Raw genomic sequence first — 23,248 nt, forward strand, 5'->3', positions numbered from 1 at the left:
AACCCAGAAGTGTGTTTTACACATTCTGACAGAAGCATCTGTAATAACCAACTCTAACCTCCTTTCTTACCACTTTAGCACCCAAAAGTATAAGAAAAGAGGACATGTTAAGGCTTGTTCTATTTATTAGAAAATATATAAAGAGTTCTTGGCTTAAGAACTCTTCTGGCTATCAGCTCCCTGATGTGAAAAAAGTAAATAGCAAGGGGTAGCATGGAGTCTTACTCCCGTGTGACAGACAGCTTAAGAAAGACAATTGGACATCATATGACTACATGATTCAAGCTAAAGTCCAGACACATCTTTTCCATAGGCCAATTGAACATTTTCTCTGTAATTTCCACAATAACCATTTGCACCAGCATGAATGGAGAGGGTCTGAATTCTTCTGGGTGAGTAAAGGGTGTATCAGTTATCTGTCCTCTGTCACCAGGATTTAGAGGCAGGCTCATAGTGACTCTTGTAAAGTTGAGGTTCACCTGTGGAGGCTGCAAAAAAGGAGGAAGAGAGAGTGAGGTTCCTCTTGGCTTTGTGCCAGGGATGTGATTAGAGGACCCTGGGAGGGCCTTCATCCTACGAGGGGTTGGAAGTGGAAATAGATGTGTGTGGATGACCTGGTAACGTGTCACAGCCCCTTCCACCCCATAGTAGTCAGGGATTTAATGCCTCAACAAGGCAGGTCTCTGAAGGAGATTGACTTTTCTCTCTCTCTCTCTGAATGATACTGCCTGAGAGAAATACTCACTTCCTTCTTTGTTTTCAACAAGTATGGACTTCCTTACACAAAAAGAATCTTTTTTGCTTTTGTCCCCCCATTTCACTGGAAATCTATCCACTGGGCACCACTGTTGGTCAGCTTCCTTTCATAGATTCCTTTATGTTTCAGATTTTAAAAAGACAATAATAGCAACAAAGTGAAATATGGATTTAAGCTAGGAAAAGCAGAGAACTGAAACTTTTTTCCTGCAATCATACTTCCCAGCTTCTTCAGCAAGGTCTGCTTGACTGGGAACATGCCTTCTGAGAACTTTACATTTCTAAACTGCTGCTAAATTGCTCCGTGCATTTATTCCTCAAACTCTCAGGGAAGATAGCACTGGCTTTCAGTCTCATACCAACCATTCTCAAGGTAATGGACCAAAAGTCATTTCCACTTGAAATATAATCCTTCTAAATGAATCATGCAACATGGTTTTTATCTCCATTTTTTCAGAATAACTCTAAGATGATGATCCTCTGGCCATATTTTAAAAATTTCTCTTATTTGTCTTAATTTTATTCCATTTTTTCTTTAATTTTGTATCCAAACACTGCCTTCTCTAAAAGGAATGACATTTTTGCGGGTTATCATGATATATTTTTAGCCCATTTGCCTTGACCCATAGCTTACAACAGTTAAAGAACATTAACATATAAACATAGAGTTTTGCCCAAGGCCATTAGCTTTGCATGTTGACAAGTGGGCAGAAGGAAGGCTGGGCATGACAGAGACATGCTGTCCTTCTGGTGAGATCATCAATCCCATTCTTGTAACCTTCAGATCATTGCATTTGTTCAGAATCGTCTGCAGAGGAAAACATCTCAAAGTTGGGAGGTCGCTGAAGAGTCAGAAACAAATGGGTCCTGGGTAATTTTTCAAAACAGGCTTTTTGTCAATTGTCAGTCAGCTGTTTAATATTGTCAATTGTCACTCAGCTGTTTAATATTGTGCTTTGTTATAAGGATAGGCACTGTGGTCTCAGCGTTCTTAAGCTTTTACATTTCCGTTATTTGGTTTTACTTCTGCATTAGTAGAGTAGATGTAGAGTAGATGCCACCTCTAGCAACTCTACCACCAGCAGCATCTTAGACTAGAAGCTCCCTCTCTAGGACTATAATCTCTGTAGCCTCCACTTCTCCCACCCCTTATTCCTTCTGAGCCTACTTGGTCTTTGATACTGACTATAATACTTTCTGTTCTTTTATCATAAACAGTTTTCTGATTTCATTTTCCTCTGGTTTCATACTAAGCCCCATAATCAGTCACTGCAAGATTACCTTCTAGAATTTCTGTGCCCTCCAGTTTTCTCCATATCTAGAGAGTCAGTCATCTGCCTTGAGCCACATCCACTGTCTACTTTCTTCACTTCCATCCCCAGGCTGCCCAGCACTGATGAAAACAAAACAAAAACAAACTAGCAAACAAAAACAAAAACAAAAAACTGAATAGGATCTCAATCTTGTCTGCAAATCCATGCTTCTCTTTCTTGACTTCTTTAGACATCAACAGAATTGACGCCTCCTCTTGACCTGGGACACCCCTCCTCCTCGGTGCTTTCTTCTACCTCCCCCTGCTTCTCTGTATGTCTTTTGCAGGCTCATCTTTCTCTTAGGCTCTCTTCCCCCAAGATGCCATCTCTCCTCTCCCTCTGTGCACTCAGGCAGTCTCCCTTGTCAACCCCCAAAACTGCTTCTCCAGACCCCAGTGTTTCTCTGAGCTCCAGGTCCACAATTCTCTAAGGTCCATGTGGATGTCCCTCACCATTTCAAACTTCTCTTCCACAGGGAGTCCCTGTGGAAGTCCCCATATTAAAATACCATGCATTTCCCTTCATACCACTAATTACAACTTTGTTTCTTTTTTTTAAATTTTATGTTTTAAAAATTATCTTCTGCCCACATATATCGTAAGCTCCTTTTGAGAAAGACACATTGCTGTCCTGGTCATTACTATATTCTTATCAACTAGCAGGGGCCGTGGTTGGGGCTTGTGTTAGTCCATTTTGTGCTGCTATAAAGGAATACCTGATGCCAGGTAATTTATAAAGAAAATAGGTTTTATTTGGCTCAGGGTTTTGCAAACTGTACAAGAAGCATGGCGCCAGCATCTACCTCTGGCGAGGCCTGAAGCAGCTTTTACTCATGGTGGAAGGCAAAGAGAGAGCAGGCGTTTCACACGGCAAAGGAGAGAGCAAGAGAGATGCCAGGCTCCTTAAACAACCTGCTCTCCCATAAACTGAAAGAGCAAGAACTCACTCATTACGGTAGGATGGCACCAAACCAGTTGTGAGGGATCCACCCTGAACACCTCCCACCATGCCCCACCTCCAACACTGGGATCAAATTTCAATGTGAGATTTGGAGGGAACACACATCTACACTTTATAAGTGCTCAATAAGCTCGCTGAATGTAGAACAGTGATATAAGGCAGGGCTGGGCCAAGTATAGGCGACAGGACAAATTTGGCCTGCTACTGCTTTTGTAAATAAAGTTTTATTTATTTACAAAGTAAATAAATAAATAAATACAGTCATAATCATTGGTTACATTTTGTTCAAAGCTGCTTTTGCATTAAAACATCAGAGTTGAGTAGCTGCCACAGAGACTGTAATGGCCCCACAAAGCCTAAAATAGTTACCCTGTGGTCTTTTACAGAAAAAGTCTGATATAAAGGACAGTCTCACAGCACAGAGGAAAAGCATATAACCCAAAGGAGGAAAGAGTAGAGCATAGTGGACTGCAGAGAAGTTTCCCTGGACCCAATCTGTGCCTTGAAAGATGAGAAGGACACATCCAAGGGCAGGATGGGGGTGAGGTGGGGTGGGCGGTGGTGATCCAAGCAGACAGCACGGGCAAGTGTTCTGGAAAACTTGCCTTTGTTCACAAGTATCCTGCAGTATAAATTGCAAGGTGAGCAGTAAGAAATGGACTTGAAGAGATTGGACAAGGGCCAGAAACCCAAGGACATTGCTAAGGAGTTTGTGCCTTAGCCCATCCAGGGCCCTAGCAGCCTTGACTGATGCTTCTGAGGTCCTGGAGGCTCCAGGCTCAGGCTACCTTCCCATATTCTCTGAAAATAATATCACATTTGTTTAGTAAAAAAATTGTTTACTAAAAAATTAACCTCTCAGAATTTCTGCATTCACATTTATTTCTTCTCATATCCTCGAGTTAGAAAAAGGTATTTCTCTCCTGTGATGATATTGATTCTGCACTCATCTATTTTCATTACTCTCTCCTTCCCTCCCTCCCTCAGTCCCTCCCTTAGTCTATCTCACTCTACCATCTTTTCCTTTGGACCTTCTGACATTCAACATCTTGGTCGCTCCTATCCAGCCACACCTCTGACCATTCAACCATTTGTCCTCTTGATTGGTTCCACCTTGTCCTGTCATGCTGGATATGCTGTTGCTCCCAAATTGCCTCCCTCTGCCAGTTTCTCGCCCCTTCCTCCTTCTGTCTCTCCCTCTCTCTTTCAATCTTTCTCTCCCTCAGTCTCTCTTTCTCTTTCCCTCTCTCTCAATCTTTCTCTTCCTCAGTCTCTCTCCCGTTCTCTTTCTCTTTCTCTCAATCTCTCTTCCTCTCTCTCTTATCCTCTCTTTCACTCAATCCCTCTCTCCCTCTTTCTCTCTCAATCTGTTTCTCTGTTAATCTCTCTTTCTCTCTCCTTCTTTCTGTCTCTGTCTCTGTCTGCCTCTCTCTCTCTCTCCCCTAGTGAGCTCACTTGCTTTCCCAGTTTCAGTGATTTCTATTCAGATATCTCCAAAATTTGTATTTCTGGATATTTTATGCTTTCATGGAGGCCGTGTAAATTGGTATAACCTTTTTGGAAGGCGTTTTGGCAATACTTAGTAAAAGGTTAAATGTTTACACCCCTTGATTCTGCTATTGTATGTGTAAGGATTTTTTCCCGCATACTTTTGTAAGTGTAGAAAATATATGTATAGGAATAATTGCACATTGTTTGTTGTAGCTGAAAATTAGAAATAATATAAATGCCTATAATCAGAGCGGTTAAATACATATGAACACAGTGAAATACCAGGCACCCATTTAAAAGATGAGGTATATTTTAACAAGCCTATTTGAAAAGATACCCAATCTTAGTAAGTGAAAAAAAACCTCATCAAATTGATATATTTAGCGCTGTCCCTCTCTCAAGTTTCAGACCCACATTTTCAATTTTCTGTTGTCATCTTGACTTAGTCTCGTGAAATTTTAAACTAATCATTTTTAAGGGAAGATGTTTTCTTCCCTTAAAAATGAAATTCAGACAAACCTCTGAATTTCCCTCTTTCTGCTAATTTCTTGCTTTGTTTTATCATCTTTCCATCCATCCTAACATACAGTTCCAGAGGAGTCTTTAAATCCTTCCTCATTGCCTAACACCGAGGATCATTTGCTGAAATCTTGTTGATTTTTCCCTCAGATCAACAAAGGATTTTCAGAATAGCCCTGATTTCTCTTTATCCCCACGGTGCTGTCTCACGTCTTCTCTCCCACTCCTCCTACCTGCCGTCTCTTCCAGACTCGTCTCTCTCCCCCACTCTCCTTTGCGCACTGATGCCAAATTAGTCACAACAAAAGTGTTTACGTGATCGTGCCACCCCCACTGGTAAGCTCTTAATGGTCTTCCCTTACACATTATCTCCCATTTCATCTCAGGAGCCTTTTATTAACCACTCTTCACAGTCTGACTCAGCCCTCTTTGCCAGTTTCTCTCTTTACAAATAGCAGAGTCTACGAGCTAGATTACTCAATATTCCCTGAATAGGTCTTCTCTTCTCCCACCTCTTGGCCTTTCCAATACCATTCAATCTTCCTGGAAATTCCTGAAATTTCTTTCCTCTTCACTCAGTCAGTGTTTTGAGACCCACATCAAATGCTACATACTATTTGTTCCTTTACTGATCATGCCAGTTGGAAATGATTCGAATCTGTAAAGCAGGGTGCTATGGAATGACATTTCTTATAGCCCTTTGGTCATTTGGGAGCAGTGTCTAACATAATATCCTCCAGGTCCATCCATGTTGTTGCAAGCGACAGGATTTCCTTCTTGTTAAAGGGTGAGTAGCATTCCATTGTACATATATTCCACATTTTATTTTTTTTGCTCATCTGTTGATGGTCACCCAGGTTGATTCCATATCTTGGCTATTGTGAATAATGCTACAGTGAACTTGGGAGTGTAGGTATCTCTTCAACATATTGATTTCATCTCCTTTGGATATATACCCAGTAGTGGGATTATTGGATCAAATGGTAATTATATTTCTAATTTTGGGCAGGGTCCTCTGTAGTATCTCCATAATGGTTGTAGTAATTTACATATCCAACCAAGCACACCAGGGTTCACTTTTCCTCATGTCCTCGCCGACAAGCCTGATATTCTTATTTGCCTCTTAGCGCTTCAGCCTTTCCCTCGTGACTTAACGGTGACTCCCTTGAGACTACTTGAAATAATAAGTTTGGATGGCGAGGAAATACCCTTCTGCTGTCACCCTTTGCCATAAGACTGAGTTACTTTGTAAACAAAGAAGTTTTACTTGGTCTTCCATGCCCAAGACCCTTTTACTTTTCATTGCTTAATATTTCATGGCCAAAAACTGTTGGTTCTTCCAATCTTGTAAGGCCATTTATCTTTGATCTTGCTCCATTCCCTTCCATTTTTGCTTGAGAACCATTCAGTTCTTGCCTGATCTCACGTCTTTCTCGCAACACCTTACTAATGACTGCCAGAGTGTCTGTCCACTACACACTATCGGTCTCATTTGACCACTTCCCCAGGCATGTAGCCTACCTGCCAAGTTCTTTCACAGCAGATATTTTGCAATGTTTTAAGAGGGCTCCCTAGCTTGCTATGTTTTCTTACTACCTGGCATTAGGAAGTAAACATTTTTCATGGCAGTATTCACTTCCAGTACCAATTTCTTTTTTAATCTACATGGGCTAACTGCTGTATCAAACAGCCATCAAATCCCAATGTTAATTGCAACTTACAGTACGTTGTGATGTTTCTGTCTGTATACTCATTCAGACACACAGAGTTTAAGTAATTTGTTCAAGATCACAAAGTTAGTAAATAGTGGCATCAAGATTTGAACCCAGGCAGCTGGACTCAAGAGTCTAAACAACTTTCATTTTAAAATTTGCATCTTTCAAGATATATCACTTACAATTTCCATCTTCATCACTTTCTTCCGTACTTCAGAGCTGCATATGTAAACCTCTTGATCATATAAATATTTATGGAGTCTCAGCATTTTGAGCACATGCTGAGAGATTTTGTAGCATTGAAGATAAAGAAGCTCTTTAAATACATCTAATCTTGCCACTATTGATTTTGAACAGCATCTTAATTTGTTACCTTTTTAAAACCATATTGTACTTTTCTTCAGGACAGCTAAATTAAATGTCTTGTGTTGATCCCCTGGGTTTTCTCAGTTTCCATTTATCAGTTTCCTTTTATATAAAGAGATGCTAATGGGTAACCTTACATTTTGTAAGGCATATTTTTGAAGATATACAAGTGAAGGTTTGGTCTGTACACCCTCGTTAGAGCTCTTTATTTTACATGTGGAGGAAGAGATGCCTTAGGGCTTCAGAAAAACAGGCTTTTATTTTTATAGAGGAGAAACTTCCAGAACATGCCATGAGCAAATGCTCTGTCAAGTCTGGTTCTTTCCCCCATTACTTAAGTGCAAATGGACCACATTTGAAGAGGATAAGTAGCAGAACAAGGCTCCCCACAAGGGGATTTTGAGGTACTCTGAAAACCAGACTGACATAATCCATGGAGGAGTTCATCACTGCAGGCTGTCACGTCTCTCAGTGGGAGTCATAGGCTGGTCTGCTTGATAAACTACTCTTGGTCTATGACTGGAGCTGTGTGCTTCCTTTAAAAATAAATCTTGTTTTTCCATGCCCCACATGCTTCTCAGCCTCAGGAGCACCTCATGGATTTAGACTAATCTTGTCTTTTACAGTCATGTTACTTCCAGATTCCTAGGAATCACCCCATTTCTGATGCCATTGATCCATCCATACCCACTGAAATTGAGCTAAATGCTCTAGTCTGATTTGCCCCTTGAAGTTAGTATAGAATATTTTGGCTAGACTTTGAAAATGAAGCCCTGACCACAATGCATAATGACCTCAGTAGACACTGAAGAGTTTCTTTGCATCAGGCAAGTGACAAGTATCTATCTCATTTTCAAAGTCCACATAGATATGTGCCAGATTGTAGGTTGACAAATCACTTTTTCACTAGCTCACGTGGCAAGCCTTTTCACCTTGTAATAATGCTAGTGAGAGACCCATAGGTACCACATAATTGGCCAGTCATTGAGATTCAAGCAACATTTGGATAATTTAGCAAAACTATCATCAGAATCATCAAAGTACATAATTTTTATTTATTATACAAATAGTGGATTCACTAAAGTGCTTAGACCAACCAAGTTGCTCCCATTGAAAAACAGGGTGATTTTATTCTTAAGAATATATCAGGATAAACTTCTTTTAGCCTCTAAACAGCACTGCTTAGAAAAGTGTAGCTTCACTGCATTGCATATCCCCTCAGAAGTCCTCAAAGTTCAGATGTACACCACAAAAACATGAAGCACATGTGTTTGCATGGAAGGTAGGCTCTGGGGTCTTCCTATCATAATATGTCTATGATTAATAGTCAACATATGCCCCCTCCACATTCCCTAAAGGAACATACACATGCATACACACACACACACACACACACACACACACACACACACACACGAGAACTGAATTGAGAGTTTGGGGTATACACCATCCCTGAGGGCACAGTCTACAGCTCCTAATGTGTGCTGTAGAGCAAGCATTATATTGTTGACAGGTAATAATTCCTGGTTAGGAATAACAGGATATCCAGTGAGAAGAGGCTGAGAAAAATACACTCTTGCTGGAAGAGTCAAGAACGAGCTCTTCGTGGGAAACTATGGGAGACGATTGAAAAAGGACAAGAAGAAAGGAGAATTGTTAAGTCTCCACTTTCTCAGTTTCTGAACTGAACTTTTGCTCACAGCAGGTGAACACAGGCTCCCTCTCCCACACTGAGACTTCCTCCCCTGCCGGTGTGCAGTCTGTTAAGTAAACAGAGACGTTATACTGAGAAAGGAACATTTCTCTATTTTGGCTATGAGTTGTTATTTTTAAAGCTTCATCCTCCAAACATTTTCCCCTATCCTTGTTTATTTTTTCACTAGAAAGAAGATGAACTGCTTAAAAAAAAAATTCAACTCCATGACAAGAAAAACCCACTTCTAGTATGTTCTCCCCACTCAATGCCAATGGAGCCTTTGGTGTGAGCACTCTGCCAGCCGCACGTTGGGCAGCATACCTCTTGAAATTCCTGCTGTGCTTCTATAGAGCTTCCATGCATCCAGATTTTCAAAGTCAAAGCAAAATGCGCATGGCAGTTTTTTTCTGACTCCTTCAAGTTAAAAGGCCAACCTCTCCCTTGACATATCCATGTATTTATCAGTATATCTATAGATAATACTTAAAGGTGATCCTTATTGTGTGCCACACTCCATTCTAAGCACTTTACATAAAAAACCTCATCTCACTTTATTTGGGAATAGGATGACAATTTCTTCAATATTGAGATGGGTTGAATCTGGGGAGACTGATGTTAGATGCAAAAAGCTTTCTTTCTAGAACTTTTCCTGTGTCTTGCAGCTGGCTTTCTCCTTGTCTGTCTTGTTCCCATTCTAGATCTCTTTACTGACAGTGCCCATGGCTTTCTTCTTGGTACTCTAATGTTGAGCATAAGGACTAGTATGTAATAGGCTCTCAGTAAATCTTGTTGAATGAATTAAAGTAGAGCAAGAATTAAAGACAGAGAAGATCTTCTTGTTGGAATTCTTTCTTTTGGTTGATAAGCAATGTGATTTGACGTAACAATCTTAAGTCCTAATCCCCTCATTTGGAAAATAGAAATAATAATGCTAATCTTAGAGGTCACTTTTAAGAAGTATATGAATATATCAGAAGTAATCAACGTTTTTAAGTCAAAGAAAAGAACGACTGTGAAAAAGAAAACTAATGAGCTACTTGAAAAAATATTAATTGGATCTTTTTCTCATACCTTACACCAAAATAAATCCCCAAAAATGGTTGCACAACATTGTGAATATACTGAAATCCATTGAATCACACTCTTTAAATGGGCAAATGTTATGTTATGTGATTATCTTTCAATAAAATTGTTATAAAAATGAATAAACCCCAGAAGATCAAAAATTTAAACATGAAAGCATGGAAGTATACTAGAAGGAAATATAAGATAATTTTATATGTTATGTTGTATATATTTATATGTAAAAATTTTTTATTTATTTTTCTTTGCTTTTAAAAGCAAGACATAATGTTCTAGAGCCATAAATGAAACGTTCGATAAATTTAATTCTCTATTAAATGTTTTGCAGAAGAAAATACCAGGAACAACATCAGAAGAAAAAAACAAAAAACCATAAGAAAAACAATTAAAAATACATATGACAAATGGCTTATTACTATAATATTTAAAGAACTCTTAAAAATCTATGTGAAAATGACAAATAACAGAAAAATACGTGCAAAGGACAAGAGCAGGCAGTTTAGAGAAAGCCTATACCAATATATTCTCTTATCAACAGTCTATTGTACAAGCTATTTGAAAGCAATGTTTGAACTATCAAAATTTAAAATACATAAGCCCTTTTATCTAGCAATTCTACTTCCAAGAATTTACTCTGTAGCTATCTGTACACGTATCCAAAGACATAAACATAAGGATAGTCATTGAATGAAATGTTTTTAACAACAAAATACTTGAAAGCAAAGAAATGTCACCCAAGAAAGAAGTGATTAAAGAAAGTTTAGCATTCAGTTCAGTGAAGACATATTGAGCTGTCAAAAAAAGTTGATGGAGAACTCCAAGGTCTATTAACTAAAAAACAAAACAAGGTGCTAAACAATATGTTTAGTGTTCATATTTTAATTGTTTATATATTTCACAAATATATATTTGTGCATGCAGAAAATATTTTAACTTCTTTCTAACCCCCTCAAACACATCATGCCAAAATTCAACTTGTGATAAAGAAAAAAATAAATGAATTCCTTCCATGTGTAGTATCTCATTTAAATTCTTCAACAACCCAATAAAAAAGATACAGACACATGTTTTTAAGTACTATATGTTATGCACCTTTGGTTTGCTTATTTAATAGTTGCAATCTACTAATGTTAAATTCTTGATGCCAAGGTTAAAAGCCTGAACATCTGACATTTTTCTGTTTTCACAGATTAATCTGCCATCTCCTGACCTCCAACACACTGCTCTATGTTCTTTCATGCTGCTCCTCCTCCCATGTTTAGGACCCTCTTCCAAGGAGGCATTCACATCTCTGCTTGATGAAACCCTACATTATCTTAAAGCGTCCACTCGAATGCCACCTACTTACATACCATCTCCTGCAATACCAATGGGCTCAGCCCAACCATAGCCCATAGTTATTGTAGTTGTTCTTGTACTTCAAAAGCACTACAAAACACAACCATCAGGACTTGTTACATTATTTGAAGGCTATGAGCATCTTCAGCCGAGGCCCTGTTTTTATTCCCAGAACTGCCACATTGTTTAGAATATAGTAGCAGATCAATATACATGTATTAGATAAATCGTTTACCCAGATCTTGATCATTTTCAATTACCCATAGGTTGAAGAACTCCATATTTAACATGGCAGACTTGAGGACTGAACTACCTACCTCTTCTAAGAAGTTGAAATGAGAATGTTTTATTGATGGGAAATTATTTTTTTGTTTTGCCTTCTAGAATTCAAATGAATGTTCGTATTCCGTGAAGACAATGGCTGATAGTTTTTTGTTAAAGATTTAGAAACAGTGGATTTTTATGAATGTGAACCCTTTCGTGTCTTGTGGAAGATTTTCTGTTTTTTAATCTTTTTATTCATTTATTTATTTTTGCTATGTTTTCATAGGAACCAGGGAAAATGTGTAGAGGGCATGGTGGAGATCTTCGACATGCTGCTGGCTACATCATCTCGGTTCCGCATGATGAATCTGCAGGGAGAGGAGTTTGTGTGCCTCAAATCTATTATTTTGCTTAATTCTGGTGAGTTGATAACACAAGAGAACTCAATGCTGGATGAAATGTTTATTTGTATTTTTCAACCAGATACGATCTACCCACTCCAAAGGCATAATGTCATAAATAGAAAGAAACTACTGACACACGTTTTAAAATAACCTACCAACATTGCAGATTCCTTATAGAGGTAGAACCATGCTAGCCAAATAGACATGAAAAATTGTAATTTGGCATTGAATCAAATGGCCTTTGAGCTAAAATTTTTGTATGCTTTCACAGATAGGATGTTTTTATTCAAATGGTATATGTATATAGACATATGTTAGTTGATAGTTATATTATGTCTGAAAATAAGTAGACCAAGTAATTCTGTTAAGAAATTGTGACCAATTCCAGGCTCCAGATAGTAAAGAAAGAGGGTTATTTGAGACAGACCATGTTTCTGGTCAAAACTGACTAGCTAAAAATATAGTTGGCTTAGAGATAGAAAAACCTGTTTCTAAAACAGAAGAATGTGGAATGCAATAAATTGTCCAGCTGAAAGAGCATTTTCCATTTGCTCTATGAAGTCTGATTCTACTGCCCCTTCGTATTTATTTGTTTAAGAAAGCTTAGCTAAGAGCAACATCTGTTTTTTGTTTTTGTTTTTGTTTTTGTTTTGTTTTTGTTTTAAATGTAGTGAGGTTGGCTGTTGTATAAAGAGTTACTCTATGTCACCAAGATGGAAACTATGGTTCAGCCTGAATTAGTGCCCTGACTCCTCCTAGCCTCTTGGTATTTGGATCTAAGCTCTAGCTCTACAGCCTCTGGGACCTAAAGCTCACATTGGGTATCAGCTGTACAGCAGCTCCCCTTAAGCTCCACCTTTCCCCCTGGCTCTAACCCCACTTTGTGCCTCATCCCTCATTCTCACATAGAAATCATAGCTATTTTGAAGCTCTGGGCCTGACTTAGTTTCTTATACCATCAGACATGGTCTCAAATTCCTCAATAGCTGAATTGCAGCTTGTATTGATCACATACATAGAGAATCCGCACTTCCTTCTCTTTCCACGTGTTTTTGTCTCTTTCTGATGAGTGCCAATCCCTTCCCGCTTCCCCTAACAATTTTTTACTTTTCTTCCCCACCACTGCTAGGAACCTGTGTTGCTTAATGGAATCAGCCCTTCCTTCTCTTTTCTTGTGTTTTTGTCTCTTTCTGATGAACGCCAATCCCTTCCCACCTCCCATGACAATTTTCCACTTCTCTTCCCCACCACCACTAGTAATCTGTGTTGCTTAATGGTTATCACAGTAATCATTCTCACTTATCAACTGATAAATGGAAATCTGTACTATTACACTAAGCAAGGACTGAATTACAGAATGAAGTCCCATGATAAATGATGTGATCCACACTAAGGAAGTGATTACCACTCCATTCAAGTTTCTGTTTCCACTCACGTGCATTGTGCTTTTCATTTCAGTCGCTTGTCCTGTACATTGTAGGGTCCAGATCCCACAATGACTCTTTATTGGATGAGAGTTCTGGGAGCAGTGCCACTCGGCTACATGGTGCCAGGTCCTGAACCTGTGCCTTCTTTGGTGGAGGGCTGGCACGTGCTGACAGCTTTCATGTGGGCAATCTGGGAACTTCAGAGAAGGCAGGCCTATTAAGTGTTAAGACTCCCCACCCCGAACTTTTACTGAGAAAAAGTACCCCAGACAGGAAGTAAAATTAGCCAGAGTTGTATGATCCACACAGTGGATGCTCTGATCTCAGTAATAAAAAATATTTCCTCCAGATCCATATAGACTTTTCCTGCATTATTGTTTTGTTTCTGTTCCTATGACAGAGTGAGTTTTTAAAACTATTATGCAAGAAATATCAGGATTTTTGCCACCAAAACGTTGGATTCATAGACCCAGGGTTTTTACAACCCAGGGGGAAAACACTTTCAGCCCTCACAAGAAAGTATTTTATTAAAGACTGGCACCCAAACCTCAAGACTCTATTTCTCACTGCAGGATTTGGCCTCTGTCTGCCTCCTTCTCAGACTAGTTAAACTTTCACACTCCATCCTTGTTCCTTCGCTTCTTTCTTAGGATCTTCTTGGCACTTCTTTGCTCTTGAAGGGCAGAAACGCTATTGTAGAAATTCAAGGCACTGTATGCTGACATAGTTTATAGTTGTCTTTTTCATGAGATAACACAGCGGCTGGCAGCTCCTCTTTTCTATCAAGGACAGTACTGCTGGCTCAGGAGAGCAGTAAGCAAACAGAAGCTGTCTCTCAACCCTGTACAAAGCGAAACCACTCTTTTCCCTACAAAAGTGAGCTGTGCCCCAGAAAAGCGGATCTGCTGCTGAGCAGGGCTCCTCATGTCTCCTATTGTTCCTGAAAAACAGCATCAAAGAGGGCAAGACTGACACACAATGTTGTAGCATTAGGAGCCTTTTTCAGAATAAAAAAGCAATCAGTCATATGAAGCATGTGGTCATACCACAATCAACAATTTTTCTCCACAACTGGAGATATGGATTTTTCTAAAAGTCCAACCAATTCATGGCCCTGATACGGGGCAGCTCTACCTATCATGAGACCAATGACCAAGTGACTCTGACTCCAGGAATCTCTGACAGAAGCCAAGCTGGAAACGGCTCAGGAAACCTGAGCCAGAAGATGCCTTTCTGACACCTGGGAAACAAAACCTCAGTGTATGGAGGAACCCAAGGTTTTGTGTTGAGCCCCAGTCGCCAAGGTCTGAGGAGGCTGGGTTTATATTGGCCCCGATTTTGTGGCCGAGGCACAAGGGGAATTGAAAGGTTGTTGTGAGGACCTGCTCGGAATGTCTTTCTGGAAGTTTGGAGAGGGTCTCTCAAATGCCAAAATTTCCATGGGAAGCCATTTTCACAGCTGCTTGGGAATGGGAGATATTCGTCATCATTTCTGCCCCATTTAGAATAATTTATTACTTTGCTTGCAAAAACCCAGAATCATCCATAGGACACACATTGTTTGTTTTTCCACTCCACACCAAAGGACAGAGGCATTCCTGGTTAATCCAAGATGCCAACTTCAAGACATTCTGAGAACTAGCTGGACAGAGCTGAAGTGTAGGGTAAATCAGAACAGAAGTGATGGGCCCAGGGCAAAAGCCCGTGAAGCAGCAGCCGTGGAGGAAGGATGGGAGCTGGAGCTGCAAAGGGGGCCATGGTGGAGACTCTGGGCCTGCCCACAGTATCCCTTCTGCCCAATGGGAATTCAGTTTTCCTGCATATCATTCAATTATTTCTCATTTTTCTAGGCCCAGCTCACCTTATTCGGGAAGTTTTGCTACTACCCCAGTCCATAATGAATTTCCTCTCTAGACTATTTCAATTCTTACAGTCACTACCACACAGTCTAGGATTTGGTTAGTTGTTTGATTTCATTCATTTATTCAATAATTCAATGTTTATTGAGTTCCTACTATGGACTTTGTGCCAGGTATACAAAAATGAATGTTACCGTTGTGTGGGGTTTTTTTCTTTGCATTTTTAACGTTAACCTGGATTTTTCTCTCACTCTTTATGCATGTATTTGCTAATCTCCCTATAAACTATTTGTATTTTTTTGGATTCCTCACAGTCTATTTAGCCTGTGGACTGTCAACAGATGTTACATCATTCAGTCATTTAATAGATGCTTATTTGCTAGACATGGCCAGGAGGACCTGGAAAGTCCTCATTTTTCCCATCTGTTCTTACCATTCTGAAATGTATCATGCTCTTCAGTGCTCCACAGATCTAGATGATATCAAATTATTAAATGGAAAAAGCAAGACCCATCTCCTTGGGTTATTGTGGATAAGGGGGAAATTGTGTAGGAAGTGTCTATTGCAGTTCATGGACCATCGTAGGCCCTTAGTCAACAACAGCTATCATCATCACTGATGAGAATCTCTGGCTTAAACGGAGTAGGTTCATGCCTTTTTTCAGTGTAATGAAGTGTTTTAGTTTAAAGGCCTTTAGCAAGGCTTACAATAAAAAAAAGTGGGGACTCCAGGGTAACACCAACAATAGAGACCACCATGGCTGTTATCCCGAGACTGTTAATTATGCCACGTAATTAGATTTAGAGAAAATTTAGAGCAACATTTATCTTGTGGATAATAATTGATTGTGATTGGGACTTACCGTTGAGAGACCTTGATGAAAACTCTATGGTGAATTGCTGTGGAGTCACATGGGTTCATGCATCATTCATCAGTGGGCCCTGGTTTTAGCCTCATAACCCCTGATAATCCACCTCTATCAGAAAACCACCCTTTCAGTGAAAGTTCCTCAAGGCTCAGAAAAATTCATATGTCAAAGCTTTATATGTAAAAATCTATACTCTCTAATAAATGTTTGGTTTGGCCTTCACATTCAATTTAATAATTATTTCTACCTCTTTTCTAAACCGCTCTTAACCACAGTTCCATATGTTTAATTCTGAAGAGCCTCATGCACCTCCCTCCCTGGTAACTTTATCTACTTCTCTCCCTGGAGAACCAGCCAGACCATGATTCCAGCCCTCTGTCCTCTCTTCAACCGTAGGTCCTCTTTTTCTCTCCTGACTCCTCAAACCTTCTCCAGTTACCCGGATGCCTTCTGTGTGCTGCTGGCTTCTGCATCACTGTTCGCAGGGCCACTTGTTCCCCTGGAAATGTCTTATGCTCTTGAAATGCTATAGCCTTGTTCACCTGTTCATCCAAAACTGATCCTCAGACAACATTTCTCTTTCAATTGATGGAATAATAAAGAGGAATATGGGTCAAAATTCATAGACATTTAAATACCCAAGGTGCAAAGTTAAGGGAAAACAAGATAGGAGAAAGAATTATGGCAACATCTCTAAAATGTGTACTTTAGTGTTTAGCAAAAAAAGGACTATGGAATGTCAAACAGGAACATATATGTTAAACATAAACATGAAGCAGTGCCAGCTGCTGTCTGCCATATAGTCATGCTTTGTTAATGTGGCACATCTTGCCATGATGGTGCCCTCATGAAACGAAGGAAGCTGAAGCTGATGCCATTCTGTTTGCTTTGATCAGAAGCCACTCTCTGGTCAAGGAAGTATTTGTTTCATACTTAATTATAACAAGTTCTCATCACAAAGATTATTTTCTTTCTCCAGATCTGGATTGTTTGCACTCACTTTATATTATTAGACAATTACTCAGATTGTTTATGTTTTTATGTTTAGAAATAAGACAATGATTCAGAGAGTCCCTGTATTTAGATGAAAGAACATTTTTAAAACATATTGACTGTAAACACTGAAAATCATTAATTCTCAACAGTTGAAGGTTTCTGACAGGAACAGCCCTTGGAAATTGTAAATGGGCACATTGTCAGGTATGCCCATTGTTGTCACATTGGAGAAGATTGGATTCTATTCTCTCTGGAGTCCTTTGTAATGCCAAGCTTCCTCTCCAGGGAGCTTGCTTATTGTCATTATTTTGAGATAAATGGCACTTCATAGTATTAAGTGGTTCATTGTCTCTTCTCTGGCTGACTGTATTCTGTAGGCAGCAACTCAACTTTGGAGCCTTTCTCTGCTACCAACTTTTGGTGTTGCCTTAAGCAAGCCTCATGGCTCCTGTTAGTTTCCTGACAACATGGTATAGCATGGACTTTGTCATCAGAGAGGACTGAATTCAGGAGAAGCAACTCTGCCACTTCCTTGGCGGAAGGGGGATGACTGATGTCCTTTGATAAGCTGCTTCCCTGAGCCTAATAAAAAAATAGAAATAATGATACTTAACTCACAGAATTGTTGTGACAATTGAAAGAATGACCAGTTAGTAAAGCATCTTGCACCATGACTAGCACACAGTAGATGCACATGAGTGTTACTAAGCTTTAGTTATGCCCTCCAAATACAAAGCCTTAGTTTTGTCACTATGAAAGAAATTACTCTGTTCTTCTTAGCAGGTAATAAATAAATTCCTGCCTGGAAATTCTGCAGGAGAATTTCACCCCTGCCCTTTCGGGTTAAAAGATTGCATTCCCATGATGAAGATGTTCTGTGAATAGAATCATCTCAGGTCCCAAATGGTGTGGATTTGTTCCTGCATCTTGTTGCAGAGCTCTCTTGGAGCTTCTGAGAACTGGGGAAACCAACAAAACGCCTGTAGCCTGGGGAAAATGTAGGGAGTTTTAGCATGAATTTATGGGAGGTGAAAAAAGGCAGCAGGTGTTGAAAGACGGGAAATCCTTGCACTGTTCTGGATGTTAGGAGCCATTTTCCATTCACATTCAGCACCTCAGGAGGAGAAGCTGCCTATCATTTTGTATCCTCAAGAGAACCAACAAAGGAGAATGCCATCTCCCAGAGACTCAATTTGATTACCATTTTATCCTACCTTCTCTAGGGTCCAGACATTATGTAAATTGGCATTAAGTTTGAATAATGTATGGACCCAGTTTAAAAGGAAAAAATGCTTTGGGAGGCTGAGGCAGGTGCATCGCCTGAGGTCAGGAGTTCCGGACCAGCCTGGCCAACACAGCGAAACTCCATCTCTACTAAAAATACAAAAAGTTAGCTGGGCACAGTGGCGGGCACCTGTAATCCCAGCTACTCAGGAGGCTAACGCAGGAGAATCACTTGAACCTGGGAGGCAGAGGTTGCAGTGAGCCAAGATCGTGCCATTGCACTCCAGCCTGGGTGACGAGAGCAAAACTCCGTCTCAAAAATTTTTTAAAACAAAAGGAAAAAATGCTCCCCTGATTCCCGCAGTGCTGACTTAAAATGTTCTTAGTATGCCAATGTTGCTTAAATATGAATGACTTAAATATGAATGACTTCTACTTAAATTGGCAACCGCACCAAATATAAACTGCAAATGTTTATAGCTCTTATGGAAGTATAAAAGCAAAACAAATTCTTAAATTAAATACAAACTAAAAGGGAAACTGATAATAACAATGTTTTGTGTAATTAAGTTGCTGTTTGCAACATGCCTGGGGCAGACTCCTGGCCTCTTTGCATCTGACATGAGAGGCTACCGAGGATGCGGCCACAACTGGGCTCTCCCAGCACTTGCTTGTGCTCAGAACTGTGCCAAAACCTTTGCTCGCCCAGTGTTCTGCAACGTCCGTCATTTGGATTTGGCAGGAACACATCATTTATGCATTTTGTTTGCTTCTGTATTTAGTTGAGATGCTTAAAATATAACTGCTAGATTCTAAGGCATTCATAAGCATCTGTGAAAAATGTGTTACTTAGGAAACAGTTCAGGGTTCCATGGATTATCTAGATTGGTGAGTCTTAAGACTGACCACACAATTCATCTGGGGGTGTGGAGGAGGGGAGCTCTGAGAAAAATCTCTGTATGAGCACCCACACCCAGAGATTCCTATGCAATTATCCCAGAGTGGTGCCTTAATATCAACATTTGTTTAAAACCATCCCCCAGACTAAAATTTGTGACCGGGATTTAGAACCATTGACTTAATTGATGCAGAACACTCTGATATTAATGTCTTCATGTGTTTTGGAATGTCATTAAGACAAAAGCATAAAATTTTAAAATTCTTAAAGACAATTTAAAGACCTGTGAGAATCCATCTTTAATTCTCAGGAGCATGTAGAACCTAGTTTGAAAACTACTGGCATAGACAATTGAATTTCCACTAAAATAAAATAGCTCTCTAGTATATTACAAAACTACCCATTCTGCAAACTGCAGGGGAGCTACTGATCATGCTTGGAACTGTGCCAGGCACTGCCTGCATAAAAATGAGTAAGGTCCACTTCCTCCATGGACTGGGTTGGGTAGGAGGCAAAGATAATTAACCAATTATTTTAATATTATGAGTTCAGGGTTGTAATGAAAGTAAGTATTGAGTGCTGCAGAGACCCAGCAAAGGAGTCCTTAGCTGAGGACTGATCCTTTGCTGAGTGACAAGGACATTATTGAACCGCCAGGCTTGATGGCATGTTGCATGGTAACAGACCAGTACACCAAACAGCAGGAGCTGTAGCAGAGAAAGAGTTTAATGATTGTGTGGCAGCCAAATAAGGAGACAGAAGGAAACCTTAAATCCATCTCTTGAAAAAGCCTGGGACTCGGCTTTTTAAGGGAATTCTGGCAAGAAGGAGGCTGAGGAGCTGGGGGTAACTGATTGGTTAGGACATAGGGGAGGAGACAATAAGGATATAGAAACTCCATTCTTGCATTGGGTCAGTTCCTTGGAGGGGGTCCTCACTCTGGCTGGCAGCAGTGAACCCATTGGAACGCAGGATCTGAAAAATATCTCAAAATGGCAAACTTGAGAGTTTTTTTTAGCATCAAAGATGTTATCTATAGAAGTTAGGACTTTGTGACAGGGGCTACGTGACTTTGAAGTGTTAAGTGGCTGTCAGAAAGTGAGCTATTGCAGCGGTCCCCAACCTTTTTGGTACCAGGGACCAGCTTCATGGAAGAAAATTTTTCCACAGATGGGGTGGTGTAGGGTGGGGTGGGGGATAGCTTTGGGATGAAACTGATCCACCTCAGATCATCAGGCATTAGTTAGATTCTCATGAGGGGCACACAGCCCAGATCCCTCACATGGGCAGTTCACAATAGGGTTCACAGTCCTATGAGGATCTAATGCCACTGCTGATCTGACAGATGGCGGAGCTCAGGCAGTAATGCTTCCTTGCCCACCACTCACCTCTTGCTGTGTGGCTCAGTTCCTGACAGATCACGGACTGGTACCAGTCTGCAACGCAGGCAGTTGGGGACCTCTGGGCTGTAGGGCAGGCTGGTTAATGCTTAGCTGTGTTTCTATTCAAAGCTTATGCTTTTGTTTAAAACCTAGTAATTTGGTTTTGTTAATTTTATGAAGATGATTTCAAGGATGAGTAGGATTAGCTGGAGTCAGAAGGACACAAGGGAATTTCTGGCAATAACATTAAACTACCAGTGAATGTCTCATCAGGTCACTGGACCTCTAACTAATTCTAAGCAGTACTGTCAACCTTACAGGTTATGATGTATAAGATAGTGTTGTGATGTATAAGATAGTGCAAAAACCTAAGTTAATATCACCATTTCTGTAGTACTCTCTATTTCAAAGGAAAAAATCTTCAGCAATCTAATATCCTACCAAAATTTTGAAGTCAAGACCTCCCTACACTAATCAAAGAACTAGAGGTGCAATCAGGCCATATATTTGGAAAGGCCGTAGGTGCCCTCCCTCTGTCCTTGTTCCCAGCATACTGAACTATAGTCTAAAAGACTTTAAAACTTGAACTGAAGAAAACCTTAAGGAAACAACAACAAAATTCCATTTATTTCCTGAGCCCAAAAGTAGAATAATTGTTTTTTAATGAATTTTTCTTTCCCTGTAAGACATACTATGAATTGTTCAATGGGTATTCAAAGCATATGTAATAGAATATGTATGCTTTCCTGAAAAATTGAAATGGAACATCAAACTGTTCTGTAAATCTCTGAGTCTAGACCAAACTCACAGCACTTAGCCAGAATATGTACCTCTGCATCTGCCACTCATGGCCCCATCGCTCCCTCCAACTGCTTCTCTTGGGCTGAAGGATGGAAAAGCAAACTCCCTGCGCTGAGTTCTATCTTGCCCTGCATGGCCTCCCCCATGGGGTCATTGAGCTCCCCACCAGCTTCCACCTCTTCCAGCACTTTCCGCCAGAGGGCCCTTGGCTGCTTTTGCAGACTGAAATTGATTGTGGTTGATTCAGCTCCATTTCCTCTGAGTTTTTACTTTAGATGTGCTTTTTAGGTTGCATTTTTCTTCTGGCATATAAGAAAGACAGCAATATTCCATGGAACAGAGTGATGTCTGTGGCTTTGTCAACTGTTGTTTGTTAGCTTGATCACCATTTATTGAGTGTTTACTACTTTCCAGGCATTGTGCTAAGTGGTAGAAATACAAAGTTGCCTTTACTTGCTTCATCTGTAAAATAGAGAGAGTAGTAGTTCCTACAGTGTGGTTTATGTGAGGCATAGGGACTGCTCCCTGAAACCTAGGGACAACTCCCTAGCAGCGACCCAGTGCTCATATCAATAGTGGTAACAATTAGGAAGGCAGCTCCTACCTCAAAGACCTCACGATCTGATGGTAAAGACAGATATAACAAGAAAATTATTCTTTTTAAATATAAAATTGTGATATAAAAATAGTTTTCACTAAATTGGATTTTTACGAAATTTACAGAAACAAAATAATAAATTAAGGAAATATAAAACCACCTGACGTTAGCCAACAATGTTGATGTTCTGATTATCTTACTGCAAAGGATTGTAGGGTTAAGAACAAGGGACTTTGATTCCAAGATCAAATCCCTTTCTGCTATTTCTTAGCTGTCTGACTTTGGACAAGTTGCTTAAACCCTTTGTGCTTCTGTTTGCTTGCCCATGAGATGGAGTTTATAATAGCGCCTACCTCATAGGGCTATTTTTAATACAAGTTAGCTCTTAGAACAATACCTACTTAAACTAACAATTTGTATTACGTACTGTTTTATTCTCCATCCGTACTGTGTATGCATATATTCATATTTATATTTACATAGTCTAATTAGGATGATATACATGTACTTTCTTTAAAAATAAGATTTTAAATAACTATATAATCAGTCATGATGATACAGCATGATTTATTCAACAAATCTGATGCTGTTAAACACTTAAGTGATTTCTCTTTCAGGATTATAAATAACATTTGTTTTGCATTTTTTTCATACATCTTTTGCTCACTTTTCATTGTTACTTTGTATATGTTGCTAGAAATTGATTTGCTGGTGAAAAGGGTATAAACATTTTTAAGGCTCTTGCTACATATTGCCTGCTCTTCATACATATTGCCTACTGCCCCAGGAAACTATCAATTACACTTTTACCAAGAGTGTATGAAAGCATTCACATGAATGTAACCTTATCATGCAATGCGGGCCATGAGACAGAGGAGAGTTATGGAGGGTAGACGGCTTCCCCGCTGCTCAGCCACTGCCCTCTGCTCTAAAAGAGCCACAGTCGGGAATTTCTACATAGATCCTATTATAAACATCTCCTTTTGAAACAAATTATCTTCTCTCAGAGAATTTTCTTCATTTTAGTATCTATATAGGTCCTTGTTATGTTCATTTTAAGTTTTGTGACCTGCACTGACACAATGCTGATGAACTGCTTATTCCAGGCAGTCTGAGTTCTCAAAGCATTTGCATTTTATGTCTTATCCTCTGTTTTGGGCTCTTTGCCACTGATTTTTTTTTTAAGTGATATTTTAAGAAAGAGGAGGGTTGATTTGTTGTGAGTGTATCTCTCTTTAAAAACTTTTCTAGGGAAGGACAACCTCTTCCAAAGACTTTGTTTGCTTTGTG

The 23,248-nt window shown here is 39.7% G+C and overlaps 1 protein-coding gene across 4 annotated transcripts in view; it reads left to right on the forward strand.

The window, feature by feature from the left end:
- Positions 1-23,248, forward strand: part of ESR1 (estrogen receptor 1) — a 410,427-nt gene that overhangs the window by 356,388 nt on the left and 30,791 nt on the right. For all 4 annotated transcript variants that reach the window (XM_055390889.2, XM_055390895.2, XM_055390891.2 and 1 more), the window contains one exon: positions 11,788-11,921. In XM_055390889.2, the coding sequence (XP_055246864.1) occupies positions 11,788-11,921 (134 nt within the window). The remainder of the gene's footprint in view (positions 1-11,787; positions 11,922-23,248) is intronic.

This window comes from Gorilla gorilla, chromosome 5 (assembly GCF_029281585.2).
Source record: "Gorilla gorilla gorilla isolate KB3781 chromosome 5, NHGRI_mGorGor1-v2.1_pri, whole genome shotgun sequence".
Taxonomy (NCBI): domain Eukaryota; kingdom Metazoa; phylum Chordata; class Mammalia; order Primates; family Hominidae; genus Gorilla; species Gorilla gorilla.